At 47.9% G+C, this 25161-nt stretch overlaps 1 protein-coding gene across 1 annotated transcript in view; it reads left to right on the top strand.

The window, feature by feature from the left end:
• LOC144123054 (cytochrome P450 4C1-like) overlaps positions 1–24485 on the top strand; it is a 110284-nt gene extending 85799 nt beyond the window's left edge. Inside the window, exon 11 of the mRNA XM_077655970.1 lies at positions 24316–24485. Coding sequence (XP_077512096.1) covers positions 24316–24485 — 170 coding nt within the window. The remainder of the gene's footprint in view (positions 1–24315) is intronic.
• Positions 24486–25161: the final 676 nt, after the last annotated feature.

A 25161-nucleotide genomic window follows, 5' to 3' on the forward strand; every position in this document is an offset into this window, starting at 1 on the left:
ATGCGCCTGCAATGCATGGTGCGTTGTGGTAACGCGCTAACCTTATACCGACAAGACGAAGAGAGACACCAACCAACCAACTAGGCCCAATGCTCGCACTCTTAGCCTGTTGCTTGTTTGAAGCGCGCGATCATCCGCTATCACTTGCACTTGCTTGCATAGCCGCCTCGTGATTCGTGCGAAACGCGTTGGTTTTCCAGCCGCTGTGACAAATAATTCAGGGCGGCCCTGACGGCGTGAAGCACATGCACTGATCGGAAATGAGGCCGAGAACCCACGAGCAGGCACCACTTTATTTTAGGCGCTCATGCGCACGGGACGCATAACTCAAATCTGAAGCCTAACGTTAGATGGCACTGACTTGCTGCGCAGAGCACCGTCGGCGCGCTCTGGACAGGGCTGCTGACCGCTGTTCAGGTGGATAGTTAAACTGGTAGGTCAAAATTTCTTTTGTCTAGAATGACTCCAATATTTAGAGAGATCTCTGCACGGAGACCGCAATTATGGAGAGGGCAGAATTAGGTTCTCTTCCCATAAACTCCAAGGAACTTATGCAATTTGAGATGTTCGTTTCTGTCACTTTCGAACTGGACTGCCATTTCTCTTTGAATACACTTCTATTGAAACCGGCAATTCCGGATTTTAGGATTTTTCGCAGTCGAGTTTGTCTCTCCAATATCAGTCTCAGAGCTGTGTAAACTGTATGTCTGCATTGATTTCGAGGATATTTATTTTTTTAAGAAAAAAAGATGCAGGTCCAACTAGGCTTAGCTGCATAGAGCTTCCAGCATAGCCATTCGTGCGGGACTCTGCACGCGGCCGTGGCGGTTGCGTTGGTTCACGGAATCTGGGTATCCCATGGTAACCGGTACCAAAACGTGTTGACGATGCACACTTGGCATTAGAAATGCCAAGCATTCTGGGCTTGTGATGCGGCAGTGGGGCATCGTATGCGTGTCGTACTGGGGCTCATTGATGGTATCGTTTATGTGGATGAGAAATAACAGTTGCCCAAGTGTGAATCCTTAAGGTACAGAGGGCAAATCCCTTGTCTAGAACGACCGAAATGTGCCTTCCGGAGCTCCTAAAACCGCTGCGACCAGGAAGGCAAAAAATGACGATGAAATTCTGTGAGTTCAACTGCACATGCTTACATCCAGAAGAGGGCTGAGTCGGGCTGGTTGAAATCAAGGAGAGGGCTGAGTCGGGCTGGTTGGTTCATGTTGAAATGGTAGGCAAAACAGCGCTGACGGACGGGACGGAAGAAGGCGAGACACCATTTTTAACCAAATGTCATGGCTAGATATCGCGTGTCCAGCCCGAGACACGCCCAGAGGGTGTTCTAGACAAGCGTTTTGCCCTATGTACGCCACCCTATGCTTCACTTAGCTTGGCTTATGCATGTATATTGATCACAATTTGTTAGGTGAAGACATTGCACAATAAGGAATACAATAGGAAGACAATAGGAAGACAATAAGGAAGAATAAGGAAGAATAAGGAAGACAGCGAACAAGTACGGAGTTGAGGTGGTTTTTTCAGCTCCCAATAAGCTCATTGGAATGTGCAAAAAGGTCAACGAGAATGAAGACCACAAAAAGAAACCTGGGTGGAACGTCAAACACGACATCACCTATCGAGAGTGTGAAGAAAACGTCATTTACAGCATTCCACTTAGCTGTCAACGAACCTATGTAGGGCAAACGGGTAGATGCCTGAACAAGAGGCTCAGAGAGCACGAAAGGTTATGCGAGCAAGTAGCGAAATCAGGAAACCTGGCACCACATTGCGCACACTGCAAATGCACCCCGATGCTAAACAACACCAAGGTAATAGGTCGGGCCAGAATCAGACGGGAACGCGAAATTATCGAAGCTTTCGCTATGCACGTTGCTCCAGATAACCAATGCATCAGCTCCGGTGAAGCTAGGGAGAACCGAATTAAACTACCTCAGGAATAGCAATCTTCGGCTGTTGTAAAGGCACCTGTTGATAGTTTATTATTATATATTTTTCCTTCATATCGCTCTTGTCAGCGTCGTGTGCTCTTCCCTCTTCTGTGTATGACTTGACGTTAATATGTGTATATAGGCATGCTCCTTCAGATAATAAATAGTTGTTAGAAAGCGTTTGTCTTGTGTGTTCGTCCCTTTCCGTATTTTGGTAGCGCTCACCAATACCTTCAAGGATGCATTTCCAACTAGCCCCAGTTGTAGCTCTTTTGACTTTAATTTCCAGTACATCGGGCCTGAATGTTCCTCATCTTCCTCCCAGAATCATCGCAGAAGAAAGGTTCCACACTCGCGCTCTCTCATACACCTTCAAGGTTAAAAATAGGCTTTTTGAGTTAGACGAGAGCTTTTTTCAGCGTGGCGTTTTTAGCGGTTTGGTACATCATAACACAGCTATGACGTGCTAACTAGCAGGATATTTAACTATTTAACTGTTACTGTTAATCTCCTTAATTATTGAGAGGCCTGTAGGCCACCGTAAGTACTTTTTTCAGCGTGGCGTTTTTAGCGGTTTGGTACATCATAACACAGCTATGACGTGCTAACTAGCAGGATATTTAACTATTTAACTGTTACTGTTAATCTCCTTAATTATTGAGAGGCCTGTAGGCCACCGTAAGTAATATCTATATCAGTTTTTAGAATTTCAAAGACTAGGTTATCCACAGCGCCGTGGCCCAACAAATTTTGGCTATTTCGTCGAGTTACGTGCACTACAGACACTGCTTTGCCTACAAACTTCTCAAAGGCGCATGCATTTTAGCGCGATGTAAAATTTATTGGGCCACGACGCCGAGAGTAACCGAGTTATCGAAATTCTGAAAACTGATGTTGGTATTACTTACAGTGGGCTACACGCCTCTCATTAATTAAGGAGCCTAACAGTAATAGTTAACAATTAGATAAGTTAACTATTCGATATTAGTTAACCAGCCAGCTAGTTAGCTCGTCTTAGCTATATTCTGATGTACTGCAGCGCTGACATTGCTGTGTCGAAAGAAGCGCTCTTCAATCTCGAAAAAGCTAGTTTTAAAAATTGTGTAAAGTCATAGGTGAAACACCCTGCGTATTCTGAGAGTGCTTGTAATGTAGTATAGCCCCTTATGGAACCAACTATTTTGCTAAATTTAATAAATATTTCTACTTCACTTGATTTCAGCTAAAAATCGTCAGCTATTTTATATTTTGCAAGCGGTGGCCTCGTGGTGGCCTACTCGTATTCGGGAGGTACTGGGTTCATCCCCAGTTTCGCCTGGTACCCAGCGGCTTTCAAATGGGCACGAGATATTCTCCGACCTGGTGCTCGGCTTTTTTGGGTTGAAATGCTTGGGAAAAGGGCCTTGTATCAAACCATTGCGTTGACGGCTCAGCTAGTGATTCCCCTTCGCCGTCAAACAACTCATATCCGCTTGTCATGTCAGCGTCTTTCTCTGCCTTCGTCCTTTTGCGCTCGTATGTGGTCTGCAAATCAAAACCACCTCGCACATCAGTTTGTGCTTTTGAACTTAAATCCACCTCGTGCGGTCTTTTTTTTTTAATAGAAGATTTTTTCTTCGAGCCACATTGTTTCTTTTTTATGGCGACGTTGGGTAGCAGAGGTTCAGGAGTCGTGTATTGTGAGCTTGTTTTGTGACCTTAAAAAAAAAACAGTAAGACAGAAATGTGCCGGCAATTATCTGATGCATTTTAATTGCCTGTTTTTTTTTTAAATCGCGTTTATTTTGAGATTTTCAGTATGTCGACAATTACCATATCAGGACCCCCGCCGTAAAAGAAAACACAGGCAGCAATTTCAGCAACAGTAGAAAGCTCGTTTTTACTTAATGAAAGTAGCGTTCATGGTCTCCAAAAGAGAAAAAAATACAAAAAATCAGGCAAAAGATCTATAAATGGCCTACCCTCCCTCCTTTCTTAAAGAGACACTGAGGACAGATTGCAGCTGACCTGTATAGATACGTTTCCGCGTTCCATCAAAAGGTGCGACACTTTCGTTGAAAATTGAGCTTTTTTGGATAATTTCTAGGAATGGTCTCATAATAAACTGCACATCTCCAACCAAAAAACTTCGAACCCAACGTTTCGAAGCCGGCTCGGCTCTTTCTTCAGGGGTGATTGGGGGAAGTAGCTAGCGTCTTTAAGTATGGAGGGGAGGAGGGGGTCACCACAGTGCCACAACGTGACTCACAGCCTTAATCGCCTATCCTCCCCCTCTCCCACACCTTTCACATCACAGCTTTCGTTCGTTTCGCCCCATCCTCCTCTCCGAACTGTCACGTAGTAGTGACGGCAGTCGAAGGAGCGATGAAGACGGACAAAAGATCTAAAAAAAACTGTTTATTGGGCTGATTTGCGCCCACAATGGACTGAATCACTCGTCGGCGGCGAAGCGACAAGCGCGCTCGGCGGTCGTCGAGCAGAATGCCCGCCGCTGTCGGCCGTGCTCAATTTAAAGCTGATAGCGAACTTTAGAGATAAAGCATGCAAAGTTTTTAGAACATTCCGGAACAACGTATAATCAGCTCTGCCTGGCTGCGATCAATCGAGATAAATATAGTCGCGTCTTGCGTCGCAAACAAAGCGATAAAATGTTGTGGCGGCAGATTTGAAGAACGAACACCACTGCAAATATTCGCGGCAATACTTAAAGACGCTAGCTACTGCCCGAGTCACCCCTGATGAAGGAGTCGAGCCGGTTTCGAAACGTTGGGTTTGAAATTAAAGTTTTTTGGTTGGAGATGTGAAATTTGCTATAAGTTTTCAAACGCAACCAGACAGGCAAATCTGTCGAAATGCTTAGTTTTCAGGAACGGTCTCAGAACAAAATAAGGGCACCGCCACCCCCTGCTGTTTCGCGATGCATCAAGAGAGTTTTCTAGGCGACTATCCCTGAGGCCAGGCAACACCGTCATTCACGTCCAAATGGTAATCACGCAGATTTTTCCCCGTCTCAGCGACGTCTAGAGTTTGATTCAAGTGGCTGGAAAAATAGCGTTTATTGTTTCAGACAAATTTACTCAGCAAAAAATGCGCCTTTCGCTGCGGGACAACCGTCAACATAGCCCTCACTGAATCTTTCAGGATTGAAACATGACCTCGATGACCTTGATCTTTTTATCCCACGTGATAGATGCAAAATATCCCGGTGAATCCAGGCAACGTTTATGTTTTCCTTCTTCGTTTTAATAGAGACAAAACCATGAATGCATTTTTTAACAGTAAATTAAAGAAACAACTAAAGAATCAACGTCTCTGAAAATTCATCGAAACGATCATCAAGACAGAGAGTGATAGAAGCATCGTCGGCACTACTGAAATCTCCGGCTGCGGTGGTCGAATTTCGATAGCGGCGAAATTCTAGTGGCCCATGTACTGTGCGATGTCAGTGCACGTTAAAGAACCCCAGGTGGTCGAAATTTCCGGAGCCCGTCACTACGGCATCCCTCATAGCCTGAGTCGCTTTGGGACGTTAAACACCCATAAATACAAATACAGATACATATTTCACGTTTGTGCCCTTTTTCTGCGAGATCGGAACTTAGAAAAGCTAGGTCATGCTGGGAAAAACTAGGAAAAGCTAGGAAATGTGTCATTTCGATTTACACGACAGAAGGTTGTAGAACAATTTAATACCTCAATTCAAATGGAAGTGTCGTTTGCAGAAGCGCTTAGGGATAGTCAGCGAATATCTGATCGTCCATGCACACGAAGCTAAAGGCACCGAAGTTATTACAAAACAAACCGATTCAGATTAAGCTGTTTGTCTATAGGAGAGGCTGGCGGGCCATAAAACGTACAAATAACGATGGAGCACTTGGAGTAGATGATTCTGCACCAAACAAATTTTATGTCAGGGGGTCAGGCAAAAGACTACCCTTAAGATCTGATCAGATAAGCAGAGCGAAGCCTTCCTCCTTTATCTGTTTGCCTATCTGCCCGAAATGCAGTATAACCAGGGGGAGTGAATGCACAGTCGTAGATGCCATCATGCAGCCAATTTTCAGCAGCAAACAACATGAGGTGAAGAGACAGAAATGAGCGAGCGTAGACAGACAAATTTATTGACGACGCTCCCTGCATTAACATTCAAAGTGGTCAGATATTTCACTTAATTACAGCGAGTCACCCAGAAGGGCTGATGGGTGGAAAGGACTTGGATGAATTTGGCGGACCGGCTCTTGCACATCTTGCACACAAGGTTTCGCTGGTTTATTTGTGGCAGAAGACAGCTTCAACAAGAAATCTGAAGCGTGACCCAATAGTACTGATCGTTATACAATAACCAAATGGCCAAAATGCAGCGGTACACGAGAACCGTTACTGTGAAAAGAAGCCAAAGCTCCCCACAGCTTTTGTCGAACAGACCGCACCCTAGGCGAAAAATCCTCTGCAATATAAACTTTACACCCTTTTAGTTTTTAGACATTTTTCATTACATTGATTTTTTCGCGAAAATCAAGGAGTTTCAGAACTGGAAGAACCCGTCCGTTGCGCCTTCTGCCTATCCCGTGGCAGCGTTCGATCTAAGTGCATACAATACACAGGTTTTCCGTAAGTAACTGTGAAACATTCGAAAGCAGAGTGACATTTTTTCTTCATCTGCCTGGTCATGCACTATAATGGTATTACACTTCGAACGGTTTTCTGAATCATTATTTTATTAAGTTTGTGATTGTACCACATGTTAGACAAAATTCAGGAAGCAGCTCTTAACTACCGTGTCCAAAAGACAATTCTAGCGCTGATATGGTTGATTCCAAAGCTTCAACACGTTCCAAAAACTCTTCATTGATATCAAATACATCACGAGCAATTTCCTTCTACTTTCGAGCAGTCCGGAAAATACGGAAGCAACTGAGGTATTCTGAGCAGCGCCGAAAACATCATTTCCTGCAGACGCAGAGTCGAAAGAGCAATTTAACAGCCGAATGGCTGCATGAACCTGACGAGGTCGAAGAGTTATATTTCACGGAGGGTCCTGGGTTGAGCTCGACGTAGCTACATTAACAAAAGGTGTCTCAGGTAGAACAAAGCATGTGAAAGTGAGGCAAGACTACATGGGCCAAGGTGACAGCAGCAGGAAGCGATCGTCAGATCGGACACAATGAGCACGAGGAAGATAACATACCTGCATAAGAAACAAACACCTGCTAAGCATTATGTTGTTGCCACTGCCACCAAGCACACTGAAAGCGACGTCCGAGTCCAGTGCTTTTAAATCCTTGACGAGTGACGTCACTGGACTACTGCCGGCGGCGATTGGGCGGTCGATAATGACCGAACACCAGGGAACTTGACGGTCGATGGCCATGCAGGCGGGCATATCTTCATTATCGCGCACGGGGGGATAGGAAAGTCTAAGCGAAGAAACGTTCCTACATGCACGTGCCCCTTGCGTAAGCGAAGGTGAAGCTGCAGTCGTTTCGATGGAGTCGCCAGGCAGGGCAGCCTGGCCTAAGAACAGCGGTACGGTGGCGCATACCAGGCATTGCATAACAAACAAGCATCTGCTGAGCATTCTGTTGTTGCCGCTGTCGCCAAGCTCACTTAGCCCGTAGCAATGATCGTGCCGATTACTGTATGAAGCTAAGCGTAGTTTCTTTACTCAGCGATATCTAGAATTGCAAAAAAAACATGCATGCGATGTAAATGTGGTGGCTGTTGCCAGGACTGCATACAGCAAAAACTCGGTTCTCACTAAATGCCGCAACATATTCACATGCACGGCACACCTCGGAATCCCATGAAATTGAATTCCGCCGAGGACAGCTGTGCGTAAACAGGAAATGATGCAAGCACAACCAACCCCTTTCCTCACAGGGATTCCCACTACACTGATCACCGCAAACATGTTTACCAGTTCTAGAGCGCAAACATCACGACGACAGGCACTGAAGGAGAGGATGTGGAACGCTGAATGCACATCATCTCGCTATCCTGTCGAATCGCAAGAATAGCGTCCGTTATAAAGCGATTGCTTTCAGAAAGTAAGAAAGGAGCGTGGCTTCCCGCAGTGGAATTTTGCACGAACATATGAGAGCTCCCTGCTGGAGCAGCAGACAAGGTTTAGTTTCAAGCTGTAGTGCACATTCGGTAAGAAGGTTTCGTGCCACATGGTTTCCATTTTAGTCATGTGGCACCCTTGAAGCTCAATCTCTGCAGATTGTGGAGAACCCACGTCTTCACCTTATGAGGCCTTTCGGTCCCTGGCTTACCGCAGTGGAATTTTGCACGAACATGTGAGAGCTCCCTGCTGGAGCAGCAGACAAGGTTTAGTTTCAAGCTGTAGTGCACCTTCGGTAAGAAGGTTTCGTGCCACATGGTTTCCATTTTAGTCATGTGGCACCCTTGAAGCTCAATCTCTGCAGATTGTGGAGAACCCACATCTTCACCTTATGAGGCCTTTCGGTCACTATGCGTGCCGTCAAGACTCCAATACAGGGCTTCAACAAAAACACTATGTGAACTGGAGACTTTTGACCAAATGTGCGCCCCAGGTACCCAAGTCTGAAAATCATGTCACAAAACCACGAAATCCTGGACAAGGCTTGTTGTTCTGTGCTAGAAAAGCACGCTACGCACATATGTAGGCTACAAAGGCCATGCATACGTCATGTCGCAGAAGCGAGAACCACCGCACGGATTTTAGCTCCTTTTATTTACCGCTCTCATTGTGAAACCTCCAAAAGAAGCCTTACTGCCACAACCGTTCTCGCAGCACAAGTGACAGCAACCTTACAGTGCATCTGCGTAACAGATGCACGCTTTCCCATCATCGTCATTTGCAGTGAGGTCCGTGGCGAACAATTCTGTAAATATAATCGCCCTGCTACGGCTGCTTGAACATTCAAACGGCGCAAAACCCCTACCGAAAGCCTGCTCTGAAACACCTAAATTAAACCCTCACTGCTCAGGAACTTTCCGTGGATCAGAACGCAAATAACAACAATAATTAATTGCTCTTATAATTTCGCCTGAACGAAGTATTACCGATAATATTCGGTGATTAATGGCAAGTTCTGTAACTTAATTGAGATACAGTTCGTAGAGCACTCGAATACTCCGCCGGTGGACCCGGGGATCAATCCCGGCTGCGGCGGCCACGTTTCGATGCAGGCGAAACGCCGAAGGCGGCCGTGTGCTGGGCGATGCAAGCGCACATTAAAGAACCTCAGGCGGCCTAAATTAATCCGGAGCCCTCCTCTACGGCGTCCCTCATAGTCCATATGTGGCTTCGGGGCGTTGCACCCCACTATTTACACTTTACTTCCTGGATGAAGGGATCACAACGGCTTTGAATTACTGTTCAGCGCGTGCGTACGCGCCTCAAGGATACACCTTCACTGAGAACTTCTCACCCTCTCTGGATCATGACACATTCCTGTGCACATTACGGCTCGTGAAATGAGCAGATTCCTGGAGCTCTGCAATCCTAGTTTGTTTCTCTTGTTCAAGTCGACCAAAATTGACAGCAGCATTTTTCACGCCAACGCAATCCATCGCGAGCCAGCTGGCTTGTATATATATATATATATATATATATATATATATATATATATATATATATATATATATATATATATATATATATATATATATATATATATATATATATATTGGAAGAACGGAACTACCTTTACCCAGATAATTCCGGTCGCAGTAGCCTTCCCTCTGGCAATGATAGATTAATAGAAACCTTGCACGAAAAGCGATCTCTCCTAGAGAGAGGGTACCGTGTTTGCCTAACGTAACCAGGCTGCCCTTGTAGCTTCTCATGACGTAACTTATTACCATCCCAAGGAAAACAGCGATGGCGCAAGTGCATGCCACATAGGTTATCCTCGTAGCCAGTGAGGGCTGCCGACTGCAGGTTCAGCGTTTGACCAGCATCAGGCTTTTTTCCACAACACAGCAGCCTGCTTACTTTTGACAAAGACAATGCGTTAGCTGTAGACGAATTGCGTATGTCTGCTATCTGCTGTGACCTGCTGTTATAGTATTGTAAGGGGGAGAGCATAGAAGCGAATGCCGAAACGGGTCACCGACGTGCCCTAACGAGGGCGCGGGAAGAGCGCCCCGTAAAACGACAGTACGCGTTGCTGGCGAGAGTCAGACTGGCCCCTCTCCTTGAAAAGCGGGGGAGCATTTATTATCTTTTCCCTCTCCCTTTTTCCCCGTGCAGCTGGGTGCCGCTGAGAAGGCGCCTGCGGTGTCCTTGGCGTCTGCTGCCTTGGGGAATCGTCACACCCCTCCCTTTGTTATGAAGCCTGCTGCACGGCACTGGGGACGAGCCGTGTCTTGGTTACGCCTCTACAGTCCGTAGTAGATAACAGGCTTCCGGACCCGGGTAGACCGACGAAGCTGGGGGTGCAAAGGGGCCGCACTTGACTGCTGTTGCCGCGCCGAGGATGTTGTAGACGGCTCGGTGCTTAATGAGCAGCGAGGTGGGGACAGCTGTTCCGTATCCGTTGTCGCTGCTAGTGCAGGAAGAGGCTCCTCGTCGACTGAGAGAACGCCGGGTGTCCTTCGCGGTCGCGCGTGGTCCGCGTGCCTCTTCCACAGCGTTCCGTCTTCGAGTTCTATTTGAAGCGACGAAGAACTTGCGGGATGGCGAACCGTTCCGGCAATTCAAGCTGGGCCTGGTCGGAAGTTCCTAACAAAGACGGGCTCGCCGGGCGTAGGCAAACAGCTTTTGCGTGCGTTACTGTCGCAGCGCATCTTTTGCTTCAATTGCTTGAAGTCCGCATGCGCCCTTAGGCCGGGGTGCATTCGCTGAATGGGCGTTTGCAGCTGCCTGCCCATGAGGAGCTCAGCGGGAGGGGACCCAGTAAACGCGTGCGGCCTTGTTCTGTAGGAAAGCAGGACCCTGTCGATGTTTGTTTGGACATCTCCAGGCGCCGCCTTCTCGAGTTTCCCCTTAATTGTTTGCACGACGCGTTCCGCTGCTCCGTTCGATGCTGGGTGGTATGGTGGTATCAGGATTCGCCGAATGCCGTTCTTGCTCAAGAAATCAGCGTACTTCTCGGAGGTGAATGCGGTGCCGTTGTCGGAGACAATGATGTCTGGAATGCTATGTGTGGAAAATATGGTTCGCAGGCATCGAATTGTGGCGTCCGCTGAAGGTGCATGAACGGGAACCACCTCTACCCATTTAGAGTAGGCATCGACTAGGATGAAAAAGTAGTGTCCTTGAAATGGACCACCAAAGTCGACATGCAGTATAGACCATGGTTGCTTCGGAAACGGCCACGGATTATACTGTGCTTTCCGTCCCATTCTCTGGTGTTCTTGACAGATTTTGCAAAGTTGCACTTTCTGTGCAATGCTGCTGTCAAGTCCTTCCCACCAAATGTGGCTCCATGCAACTGCTTTCATCTTTTCCACACCTGGGTGAGTTTCATGAAGGAGATCAAGAACTTCTGCTTGTAGTTCTTTAGGAACGACGACTCGTGTTCCTCGCAGGACGCAGTTCTCATGAACACTAAACTCTGTACGGTTCTTCTGAAACAGTGTCCAATCACTTCCTCTTGGCAGCTCTTCACCAGTAAGGAGCGCCAGTCGTAGGCGTGACATAACAGGATCACGATCTGTAGCTTTGGCGATGGCGGATGGTGAAAGAAGTCGAGGATATGCACTTTCAATCATGGAGATATCAGCAGGCTTGGGTACTGTGCCTGGCTCTGTAGGAAGCGGTAGTCGGCTCAGCGCGTCGGCGTTGCTGATGCTGGTGCCAGGGCGGTACACAAGCGTGTACTCGTACGCTGACAGGGTAATTGCCCAGCGTATCATTCTCGGTGATGATCTGTCGGGAATAGGCTTGTCCTGTCCGAGAAGCCCTAGAAGTGGTTTGTGATCAGTCACCACTTCAAAATCTTGGCCTCAGAGATACTTATGAAACTTCGATACGCCGAAAATTAAGGCAAGGGCTTCTTTGTCCAGCTGACTGTAATTCTTTTCTGCTGGAAGAAGGCTTCTCGATGCGAAGGCAATGGGACGTGCCCCTGTTTCATCTCGGTGTGCGAGAACAGCTCCGATTCCGAACGGTGAAGCGTCGCAACTGAGAACGATTTGCTTGGAAGAATCGAAATGATGCAGTACCGGCGCAGAAGTCAGGAGAACTTTACTTTCTCTGAAATCTTGTTCCTCTACGCTTGTCCACTTCCAAGGAGTTTCTTTTGTAAGTAGCAGATTCAAGGGCCGGAGAACTGTCGAAAGGTTAGGCAGAAAACGCCTGTAAAAATTAATGAGTCCAAGGCAGCTTTGAAGTTGCTTGACGTCCTTGGGACATGGAGCATTCACGACAGCTTCTATTTTCTTTGGTGTTGGCCTCAGTCCGTCCGCGTTTATGACATGGCCCAGGTACTCAACTTCTGTAGCTAGAAATGAACACTTTTTTAGCTTGAGCTTGAGGCCTGCTTCCTGTAGACGCTGTAGTACACTGGCTGCGTTGCTTAAGTGATCTGCGTCGTCCAATCCCGTTACCAAGATGTCATCAAAGTACACGATGACATGGCGCATATCTTGTAGCAAATTTTCCAGTTCTCTCTGAAATATGGCCGGCGCTGAAGCTACTCCGAAAGGTAGTCTGGTGTACTGGAAGGGGCCCTGAGGCGTATTTATGGTCACTAGCTTCTGTGAGCTCGTGTCAAGTTCTACATGCTGGTAAGCGTCTTTCAGGTCCAGCCTCGTAAACTTTTTGCCACCTGAAAGTTTCGCCCATAGGTCCTCGACTCGCGGCACAGGATATTTTTCCAGCACTATGGCACCGTTAATTGTGACCTTGAAGTCGCCACATATGCGCACGCGGCCGTCTTGCTTGAGCACAGGAACAATTGGGGCTGCCCACTCAGATGTTCTGACGGGTGTAAGTACCCCTTCTCGTTGCATTCTTTGCAATTCTTCTGCAACTTTGTCTTGCAATGCAAAAGGAATCGTTTGTGGTTTGAAGAATTTTGGAGGTGAATCTTCCTTGACAACAATTTTGGCTTTCACACCTTTGAATGTTCCTAGTCCGTCCGAAAATACTTCTTTGTAGCAAGTAAGCAGCTCGCCAACGCTCGTAAGTGAGTCAACGGATCTGACGTTATTTTGGTCGAGCTGAAGCGCACTGATCCAGTTTCGTCCGAGAAGGGTTGGACACTGGTCCGGAGCTACAAACAAATGCAGTGTTGCCTCTCTTCGTCCGAACTGGACTGAAACGGTAGCCTTGCCCCTCACGGGTGTCCGTCTTCCGCAATAACTCTTCAGAATTACGTCTGATGGGTCTACTGAGAGCTCGGAAAACCGCTGTTGGAATGCGGTCTCCCCTATTACGGAGACACTGGCCCCCATGTCTAGCTCCATTCTAAGAGGTCTGCCTGCGACTTGCAAAACTGCTACAAACGGAGGTATTGTTTCCTCGCTGTTCATCTGCCACGTCTCGTAGACCTGTGACTGGATTTCAAAAAGATTTCCACTGTCCTCAAGGCTGTGAACTGGCTGCTTTGTTTGCCTTTGCGTACTGTGCTTCCTTGACACGTTCTTTTGCTTCATGTCGGCAGCCTTTGAGCGGCATACTCTGGTCAAATGCCCCATCTTGCTGCATGCGTTGCACCGGGTTTTGGCGTGCTGGCATACTGTTGCGTAGTGCGGCTCTCCACAGCGATAACCACTTATCGTCTGTTTTATTTGCTTGCTCATCGCACTGTGAACTGTCTGCGCTTTGGTCATGCCCTGAGCTTGCATCAACATGCTTGAGTCTCCTTTAGCCGTCTTCATTGCAATAGAAGCTTGACTGCTGACTCGAACGTCAGGTTTGGCTCCTCAAGCAGGCGTCGTTGCATTGACGCGTCATTAATGCCGCAAACGAGTCTGTCCCGCAGCATGTCAGGAAGGAAGGTGCCGTATTCACAGTTTGCTGAAAGCTTTTTCAGTGATGCGGTGTAGGCGCTGAGAGACTCCTCCGGTTGGCGAGAGCGACTATTGAATCTGAAGCGGCAGACCACCACGGAAGGCTTCGGAATGTAGTGACCCGAAAGCACGGAAAATATCTCGTCGATACAGACTTGATCTGGAGTTTTAGGCGTCAGCAGGCTCCGTAGTAAGGAGTAGGTACTGGACCTGCAGCAAGTCAGGAACACGGACTTTTTCTTCTCTTCTGGAACGCTGTTGGCGTCGAAGAACAGCTTGACTCGCTCAAGGTACTCCGTCCAGGCTCCTCCTTCCCCGTGGAATGGCTCCAATGCTCCGTAGGTCGGCATAGTTGCAGATGATGCGATGCCGGAAAACTTTTACCTCGTCGCCAGAATTGTTATAGTATTGTAAGGGGGTGAGCATAGAAGCGAATGCCGCAACGGGTCACCGACGTGCCCTAACGAGGGCGCGGGAAGAGCGCCCCGTAAAACGACAGTACACGTTGCTGGCGGGAGTCAGACTGGCCCCTCTCCTTGAAAAGCGGGGAGCGTTTATTATCTTTTCCCTCTCCCTTTTTCCCCGTGCAGCTGGGTGCCGCTGAGAAGGCGCCTGCGGTGTCCTTGGCGTCTGCTGCCTTGGGGAATCGTCACACCTGCCCAGGCTCAAGGCCCGGTACTGACTTCTATGGGCTTAAGTTGGGAAGATATGCCATGTAGTTTAAACTAACTAAACAGTGAACAGTTTCGTTGCAAGCCATAACAGCGATTTGTGCGCAACTCAGCGCCTCATCCTTTCCTTCATGAAATGTCAGTTTTGCGTGTATACTGCGGGGACGCTGTCCCACGTCATACGGCGATGGATCTGAACCCTCCTGGGCATACGAATAGCCTAGCGGCCTCCTCCTCGAGCTCGTCGAGGAAGCGCGGTGCAGCCGCCCGAGCGACCCTGACAGCGGTGACACCATCGAATACTTCAGCGAGGCCAGCAGTGAGGACGGCTTTGAGACTTACCTCAGCCGGAAGACCAAGAGAAGACTTCTAAGAGCCGGATCGTCCTCCAATGAGTCCACTGTAAAAACAAATGGCCCCGCACCGGCACACACCATCCTCGTCCTTCCTGTGCAGCGAACCGGCAACATGAGGCGGTTTAACAGGCAAGTCGTCTCTCTAGAACTCGAGGCCCTCGTTCCTAACGAAATCAAAGACGCTCGGGTGAATACGCGGAAGAACATTGTAGCCGTTGACGTCCACCATGCGGCAGCACTGGAAACACTGCGGGCCATAACTCAACTCGGCGGTTTATCAGTAAGTACTTTTATCCCGCTCGGTGGGTATGAGTCTTCTACCGGCGTAATCTATGATGTCGACAAGGCTATCACGCGAGATGATTGGCCCATACTCATGAGGCAGGCAAACGAAGCCCCGGTAATTCTATGGGTATCACTTCTGGGCAATTCTCGTTGTCTGAACATTCTATTCCAAGGTCACATCCTTCCATCACACGTGAAGGTGGGCCATTTCCGTCATGCTGTGCGGCCATTTATTCCAAAACCCCTGCAATGCCACAAATGTTTAAAACTGGGTCATGTGAGCGGGGTCTGCGACAACACGAGAGTGTGCTCTTGTTGTGCCGGTGCTCACGGTGCTGAGTCCTGTAATGCACAAGTGCTTAAGTGTTCCAACTGCAACGGGCCTCATGACGCCTCATCTAAGAACTGTCCGCGCATAAAATACAATCGTGCCGTTCTAAAGCAAATGGTTCGGGACAATTCTACGCACCGTGAAGGTGCCGCGGTTGTTCAGAAAAGGCGTTCTCGCCGCAAGAAGAACTCAAGAAAATCTATTGCAAGAAACATCCACAGCGACGCGCCCACGGCACCTCCTTCTCAACCTACTCCCGTGCCACCACGTCCAAGTGTGTCCTGTCAGCGAAATATCGCCTAGGATAATCAGACCTCTTCATGTGCGGATGCTTGGCCAGCGCTTTCGCCGTTACGTCCTGCTGAGCCTCCTCTGCGCAAGCTTGCATCGCCGAGCTCATCTGTCGTTAGAGAAGGGCTCCCAGAGCAGGATCGATAAGCCCTCGTGATCCTTAGGACGGTGGTCAACGCTATTCGCCCTCTGATACAGGCGGCCCTGCAGTCGTCAACCGCTCGAAGCGTCTTACTAGTGCTGGACTCCCTGGTTCCAGCTCTACAAGATTTTTAAAACAGAATAACTGGCCAGCTTCTTACGTTTCATGAGAAAGCCAGGGTCACTGCGACCTTCCAGTGGAACGCAAAAGGCCTAAAGTCACGAATCGCAAATTTTCGGCAATATGTTTTTACCAACCACTTCCCGATATTAGTCACCTGCGAACCTAACTTATCCCAAGATATCAGGCTTTCCGGGTACGAGCCCTTCTTTGCTCCGACATGCAGGGAGCGCAGCAAACTTCTGGTCTACATCCGCACCGACATAACGTACGTTTGCTGCCCAGTTCAACCCCACAATGACAATCAGTACATGTGTTTCATAGTCAAAAAAGGATCCATAGAGTTCACACTGATAGCGGCGTATGTCTCTTCCTCCTCTCAGTTCGACTGCGAGAGGCTGAAGGCAATTATGGAGGCAACCCGGGCTCCTTGGATTATTATCGGCGATTTCAACGCCCGCCACCAACTGTGGGGAAGTCCTATAACCAACGCCATAGGGAGGAATCTGGACTTATTTGCTTCAGAAAATGAACCTTACGGAATGAATGACGGCTGCCCGACACACCTGCGAGGCAGTTCATACCGCAATTGCCTGTACCTGAAGCTAGTTTCGCGGTCTCTGCACCGGCGTGTCCAGTGGTTTTGTGATGCGGAGACCCACGGGAGTGACCACATAACCACCTACCTGAAGATTCCAGGCCTTGGGGCATCCGGCCCAGCTAAACAGGCGTACATCAATTGGACGGCATTTAAAACTAGAATGGAATAGACGTGCAAAGAAGTCCTAACTTCCAGTTTGTGGGACATTATAGCAACAGCAATGAAGGCTGCTAGAGGCTACCTCACGTCAACTATAATGCGCACCAAATTTTATATCGAATTAGACCACCTAGGTGCTATTCGTCGGCGTGCAGAAAGACGTTAAATGAACCAAATGTTTAAGGGACCTCAGAGAGGCGCGTCGTTTGCAGAGGAAGATCAAGCGACGAATGGACACGCTGGCGGAACAGCGCTGGAAGAACTGTCACTCTCTGGATCCTCGAAAGCCCATGTCCCTCATTCAGCGGACACTGTGGGAGCTTCGAGCGCTTCCACAGCAAAGACAGCCTTTCTATGCGTTGGCTCTACATCAAAACCGTCACCAGATTGAAGTTGCAACTGACTTCTGCAGGACAATCGCTGGTACAGTGCCTACCTCAGGTTCCCAGCGTGTTCCTCCTGCATCACGGGATTCAGCGATGGATGTTATCTTTACTCGTGAGGAACTTGATGCTGCCCTTGCCGAAAGTAAGTGTTCGTTTGCATCAGGGCCAGACGGCATTACATATGCTGCGCTGTGCCACCTTGGCCACGACGCGCGTAGAGAGCTACTCAGCTTTTACAACCACTCGTGGCAAGACGGAGTTGTTCCTCCCTAGTGGAAATCCAGTCACACGATACCATTACCAAAACCAGAGAAATCCCCGCTCGACCTGTTATCATACAGGCCAATAGCTTTAGCCAGTTGTGTGGGAAAAGTAATGGAAAGAATGCTTCTGGCTAGTCTTGAGGGGTACCTCGAGCACAGTAACGTGTATCCTAATGCCATGGCGGGTTTACGACGGGGTCGCTCCTCTATAGACAACGTCATTGATCTTGTGTCCACACTTCAGCAACAGAAACGCCAGAACCGTATGTGTGCGGCCCTTTTTCTAGATGTCAAAGGTGCATACGATAACGTGACACATGAGGCCATATTTGATGCGCCAGAGGCTGTTGGAATCAGTGGACGGATATATAGGTGGATCCAAAGCTATCTGACGAAAAGGACATTTTTGATTATGTGTGAAGATGGCTCCACGCCCGTGCATAAAGCTACCGCGCCGTGCCCCAGGGCGGAGTGTTCAGTCCTACTTTGTTTAATCTAACACTTATAAGACTCCCGGAGTACCTACCTAATACCATACATATCTCTATTATGCCGATGACACCTTCATCTGGGCCTCCTCTGCGACGCGTCTCCAGGTGCGAGCAAAACTTCAGGGGGCAGCAACCATAACTTCCTCCTATCTCCGAGAGCAAGGTATGAGCGTGTCAGCCGAGAAGTGCACTATAGTGGCATTTACGCGGAAAAGTGTGACTCGTTATCAGCTAACTATTGACGGCCATGCCATTGCCTATCGTGCTTCTCATCGTCTTTTAGGAATTATCGTAGACAAGAATTTATTTATTTATTTATTTATTTATTTATTTATTTATTTATTTATTTATTTATTTATTTATTTCACATACTTTCAGGGCCCGAAGGCATTACAGAAAGGAGTGGTACAACAAAACAAAAAAATACAGTGCATAGTTACACAAAACAAGTTATATGATGGCAGAAAACACAGTTTTCTTGAAGTTCTCAACATCGGTAATGCCAGCGATGGAGGGAGGAAGGTCGTTCCAGTCAACGCTGGTTCTAGGAATAAAAGAATCATAATACAATTTTGTTCTCGAAAATGGAACACCGACTTTAAATATATGATAGGAACGGGATGAAATGTATGAAGGGCTCGAAAAAAGATGATCCTTTAACAGAGGGTTATGGTGATACAGTCTGTGGAAAAGACACAGTCGAAAACACTTTCGGCGCAAAGAAAGGAGCCCGCATTGCGGCTTTCTAAAGAAAAAGCTAATCTCTATAACGCACCTGCCCAGATTTCTTGGCGGAAAATGATGGGCCTCGTCGATTCTGTCAGTGCTGCAGCTGTACAGAGCACTCTTTTGGGGATTTTTGCGGTATAGTACACCAGTGCTTTCAAGCACATGCAAGGCGAATTTGCGTGCTCTGCAAGCTGTACAAGGTCAGGCACTTCGCACATGCCTGGGTCTCCCTCGCAGCGCATCAACAGTTGCTACCATTGCTATCGCCCAGGACTACCCACTCTCGACGTATATAACCCTTGACACCCTGCGGATCCACATACGTCATCTAACAAGGATTCCCCAGGACCACCCTGTGTAACTGGTGGTACAAAGACCGCACGCTGCGTTTTCAAAGGTTATAGCAGCCCACCACTCGTCCATACCATCACAGTTCACCCCGGCAGCACGGCCTTCCTCTGCGCTGTGGCGTCTGCGGGAGCCATGCGTGCGGGCATAACGAAAAAATCGAACTCATCGACACCGGCCATTAAAACAGTTGACACTCTACCTACTCCACGCCGCATATAGTGACCACACTCATGTGTATGTGTATGGTTCGGTCTCAGGCACACGCTCAACCTACGCCGTTGTCATTCCTGCGAGACAGACCAGTATTAACCAGCAAATTTCCCATCGGACAACCTCCACCGGGTAAGAATTCTCCGCTCTTCACGTGGCTGTGCAGTACATCGGTGCACAAACACCCCAATAATGGGCTGTGTTCTATGACTCAAAAGCAGCCCTACAATGTCATAATTGTGCTTTCCGCCTTGGCGATCACGATCAACTCGTAGCTGAATTAAGACATCATCAACACCAGGCGCAAGAAGAGGGTCATAACATCGTTTTCCAGTGGATACCGGGACACTGTCGCATTGTCGGAAACGACGAAGCTGACGCTGCAGCTCGATCGGCTCACGGCAGTGCCAGCATTGTCCTGATACCATTGACAAGAGCCGACGCAGCAAGATATCTGCGAATGGTTGGCCGAAATGAGATTTTTGGCGTCATCGTCTTCTCCTGGAAACTCCCCATGCGTCTGCACCGCCTAGACCTCTTGCTTCAACTCAGTCCTCCGTCCGGCTTCTCCCGCTGCGATGCTACGCTGTTGTGTCGCCTGTGGCTGGGAGTGGCGTTTACAAATGCCTTCTCCCACTCATTCGCAGTGACAGACTCTCATGCGTGTAAGATCTGTGGGTGCGACGAAACAATAGAACACCTACATTTTAACTGGCCTCGGTTTCAGCGTAAGCGTGCCCTCCTGGCTGTAACACTCCGCCACATGGATCATCGGCCCCTTACTGAAGCGAAGATTCTGGGTCCTTGGAGTTAGCCTTCATAGCAGAGGACAGCTTTGAATGCACTTTTCAAGTTCTTAAAGGACTGAGGACTGAGTGTAAGGTTGTGAACTATCAGTGTGTGCCATGTGTACCCTGCAAGTGATGGCCAGCGGACATCTTGAAAAGTCATCTCCTTTTGCTCTCTCCCCTTTTTATCTCTCCCTCCGTTCCCCTTCCCACGTTTTGGGAAGCATACCGGGCGTCGCCTAGTTAATCTCCCTGCCTCTCCGTTCGTCTTTCTCTCTCTCTCTGTAGATCAATTCTGGCTTAAAATGACCTCGGTACTTTACGAATTCAGTACTAAATGCCATTTAACGTCGTAGCGTTTTTGGACTATTCTAGAATTCCTATTATCTAGACGCTGTGAGTTTAGTTAGTTTCTTACTTCTATACAGAGACCATCCTATTTTTGTGAAATGAGCGCTTTGAAATCGCTGACGCGCTACCCTTCCTCGCAAAAAAAAAAACAGTAAGCAGCAAAGGCGTATTAACGCGCTAGCGTCAAGGCTCCCGTTCAGCGAAGAACCCGGCAGCCCCGGCGCCGGTGGCGTGCGTGAAAATGCGGATTGGTAGAAATGGCAGTGACGTCACACGTGAAGCGGCGGACTTCAAAAGTGATGAACACATTACTTAAACTGTGAATAGAAGGTCGCAGAATGGCTCAAACGAGCGTATGAGATGTAAGAATGCAACGCAAATTAATTTCACTCAAAAAAGGAAAATGTGGTGATATCGAAATCGAACCCATGCCACTTGGGTACCGATTCAGATACGCTACTCCTAGGCCGCCATGCTTTTTTTTTCTTTATTGCCTGGGTCACCAGGCCATTTCGCTCGACTTGGTTTAAGGGTGGTCTTGTGTATCTTGTCTAACGTTGCACGTGTCTGCCAAGTGATATGCAAAGAGGATACCAGGCCGCTGGAGGAAGCCATTAACGCTGTCGCGTCATACCCATATGGTGAAGCTTAAGTGTCGCCCGAGGTTTTATTGGCCACGCTGGCATGGGCTCATTAAATGTTCGGTTGCTTTGGGTTTCATGGCACATGAACAACTAAAGCCATCATGCGCGAAATACTGAAAGACGAGTAAAATAAAGCATGTAGAGCACTCTCACGTTTACAAGGAAGGAAAAGAAAAAAAGGATTTTGGCTGGCAAAACCAATTACAGACAGCGGAATGAGTTCGAACAGCGCGCAAGCGTGACACAGGTGTCTGGAGGCCTACTTCTTTGATGTTTAGGTGAAATGGCGCCGAATGTTTTGAAAACGAACCGCGGTAGTAGAGTGTTTGCGGAGCACGTTTGCCAAATAAAACCTAAACCTTTCCCCTTCTACTCAGTTGGCCATCACGTCGTTGTCATGTCAGGTCATGTCTAAAGCGTTTCGTAAGGGAATTGTACACCGGTTTTGAACATTCATAAGAAAAATTCAGGTCCGGGTGAGAATGTGCCTGTTTCCGGGCATGAGGACAAGAGGAGCTCCTCAATGTTTGGTTTGTGGTTTATGGGCGCTTAACGTCCCAAAGCGACTCAGGCTATGAGGGACGCCGTAGTGAAAGGTTTCGGAAATTTCGACCACCTGGCGTTCCTTAACGTGCACTCACATCGCAAAGTGCACGGACCTCTAGGATTTCGCCTCCATCGAAATTCGACCACCGCGGCGGCGAGGTCGTCAGTGTGTCTGCAAACTCTGTGGTATGCTTAGTCGCTATTCTGTAGAGCATCCTGGGTCTCTGAAAGGACTTATATGAAAAACGACAATTCAAACTAATAGATGCCATTTAAAACGGGCAGCTATTTTGAATACAGTCCAAAGTTGTTACCGCCATACGACCCGCATTCAGGGTTAAGGCCGCTTTCCTAGCTCCGACCACACCTCCGACCACACTGAACTACATATGCAGGACCGAATGATAGCCAACCTGGAAAAGGTTTATTTGGCATCTTCAAAACCGGAGGTCTTTCTTGGCAGCGCAGCAAGATGGGCAGGCGACCGGAACGCTACTCAAGGCGTAGGATTATAGCATTCCCTCCGACAGCGGCTCCTCGAATTCGCGAACTTTGTCCGCTCGCTCTCTCGCATCGTTTCGCCTTCCCTCCACCATCGTGCCCGTTCGCCGGAGGAAATGCGAAAAGTGTGCTTTCTAGCACGGCCGTCCATGGCCACCGCCGGGCTCAGTGTTTCCACCAGATGACACGTGGCTTTCCGCCAGCGCTCCACTCAGTGGCCCAAAGTGGAGATAATGCTGGTCCGTCGCTGGAAAGAATTGAAGACAAGATTTCGGCTCAACTCGGGTGCAGTCGAGGAGGGACACACAGCTTTGTGGCGGACCGAGAGAATGAATAGTAAACATCGCGTCTTTTTTTTTAACGTTGCATGTTCGGTTACGCTTGTGTCCTTGACATACCCAGTATTTGGATGGCTTTCACTTTTTGCTCAAAACAGTACAAATGAAGCGCTGAGATGCAACAGACGCAAAATGTTATCGAAACGATAGAATCCGATAATATTCCTAGTGTTTTGTACGAACCGTTCGTCATGCAAGGACGCAGAGCACGTCTACACGCGTGCATTTTTAAGAGCGTTAGTTCTTATTCATTACGTTTCTCGATTTCCTGGGGTCGGCTACCACCTCCCTTCGGCGAGAAATGTTGTATTCAAGATGGCGACCCTTATAGTAAATCAATATAGCAACCCAATTGGTGATTGATTGGTGACGTCATTATCATATCGAATTGGTGATTCATTGGTTACGTCACTGATTTTGTGACGGCATAATTAACGAGTCACGTGACTATGTTTAATCGCTTATAACTCAGTAATTAATGAGGTCATCATAAAACGAATTAGATATTTGGAGTCATCTAGATAAGTAGAACACGTTTGACACCAATATGAAATAATGAAGTTGACATTTTGTTATGATAAGGCTCAAATTTAATTGCTTAAAATTAATTAACCTATTACATCATGATCTAATGCAATATTCATAACGCCCTCGATGAGTAGAACATGTTAGACAGCAATATCGCCTAATTAGGCTAACATTTAGTTATGGTTAGGCTTAACATGGCGGCCGTGAAGTCAGCACTCGGCAGCTCACAATTTCATACCTCATGGCGGTCGGGCACCTACCGCCTTGAAGTAAGGAAAAATGGTCCTCCAAAGAGTCGAAAAACTTTTCCGGCCCAAATTTGTAAAAAATATCCGACCTCAAGGCGGTAGGCACCCCCTCTCCCTGAGGTATGAAAAGTAGCCTAATCACGTGGTGATACGTCACATGGACGATAAATTGCGCAACCAAACAGCTAACGGTCGTTACTTCAACGTCTTCCAGACGATGGCGGCATATTTTTTTTCGCTATCATGAATATTGAACTACCACAGAAGTTTGACTCTACACAAACGCCTGACGGCACATGATATTCGTCATACCGTGTGGATCGCATATAAATGATTCCTGTTCTGCTGCTCAGTAAACTTTTCCCGAGTATTTTTTTTTAATGGCCGCGGCGGCAATATTATTGACGCTAAGCAGAACTACAAAAATGGCCTGTGGGCTGAAATTCTGGCGCGCGTTTATCGAGACTATTCTAGAGCCCTTCTCTACATGAAGCTCCTCCTTTCCCTACGTGTAGCTCCCCCCCCCCCCCCCACCCCAAACCAAAAAACAACTTATTTTCTGTTTGAGTCGCTTTATTTTGCTTGTTGTTGTGAAACAAAAGACTGACCTTCTGTTTTCTGTTAAAATGAAACAACGTGCAATGACTGTGCCTATAGGCAGCAGTCGCATAAGCCTGGTTGAGCAGACGAGTGACATTCCGACAGGTAATGTGCGCTACCACAGACAAACGTCTCCAGAACGCGCGGAATGGGCGCAATGTGCGTCGGCAATCGTCTGGTTTCCCTACTGCACACGTGAACACACGAGTTGGACTTGCGCTCCTGCAACGGGGGTCTTGAGATGTCGGCCAATTACGCAGCTACTCAGCTGTGTTGCCGCTCGTGCACTCTGGAGAATTTTCTGCCCTACAGTACATTCACTACAGCACATGCAGAGCTCTAGAGTACAGAGAGAGCTCCAGTGGCTTACCCCTGGGCTGTAAAGCTGCGTTACAAAGAATGTGGTAGGAAACGTCATGACGCAAGTCATTTTTTCCGGAAAAATCGTGAGTAATTGCATATCTCAACTTCCTTCCGAAATTCCCAGGGCAAAAGTTCGCCATGCTGGAGCTCAAGGTGCTGCTGGCCAAAGTGCTGAGGAGCTTCAGCGTATCCAGTTGCAACCACCGCGACGACCTGCTGTTCGATGCCGACATTCTGCTTCGCACCAGGAGGCCCATCAGGATACGGCTGCACCCCCGCAGAGCGGCTGAATAGAAATAAACAGGTCGTCAAGTGACTCACGCACCCAACTCTGGTTGACTACTGGCTTGTTTTGATTTACAAGGTGTTCGCACCAAACAGTCTACGCTGATTAAGGCCATAACTCTAGTGTTCCAAAATCGGGAAACAAGCACCCAGTCACTAAAAAACTGGAGTTGGATGACTGTCAATAAAAATTTATCAATAAATTTAAAGGGCAGTACATGTAAGCAAACACGGAGTGCAATTCTTTGTATCTTTTGACCTGAGATAAATGCACTTGTTTGGATTTTTGCCGCTCTGTCGATGTTGGTTCGGCAGCAGAGGACGTATTTATTGCGGCGGAGTCTCATTTAAACACAAAAAGAAAACGTTTTCTCTGTCATTCAATTCAAACTCATGACGGTGATCACGTCAAGTGCGTTAGCAACACCGTGATCGTGGACACAAGTACACGGGGTGCCGTCTGGCCTCGGAGATCAGTAAAGAAGAAATTACTTCAAATCATCTCAGATTGCTTGGAAAATTTAGTAATGGTGATCATATCTGCATTTCGTTTCTGGTTATACTACCTCGCAAAAGATTTGGTTACGCAATGAAACTTCCGCATGTCAAGAAACCGCCAGTCAAAAGTAGCCTTTTTGTCATTACACATTAGGCAAACATACTGATCAAGTACTACACATCAGAT

Source organism: Amblyomma americanum, chromosome 1, assembly GCF_052857255.1.
Source record: "Amblyomma americanum isolate KBUSLIRL-KWMA chromosome 1, ASM5285725v1, whole genome shotgun sequence".
Classification (NCBI taxonomy): Eukaryota; Metazoa; Arthropoda; class Arachnida; order Ixodida; family Ixodidae; genus Amblyomma; species Amblyomma americanum.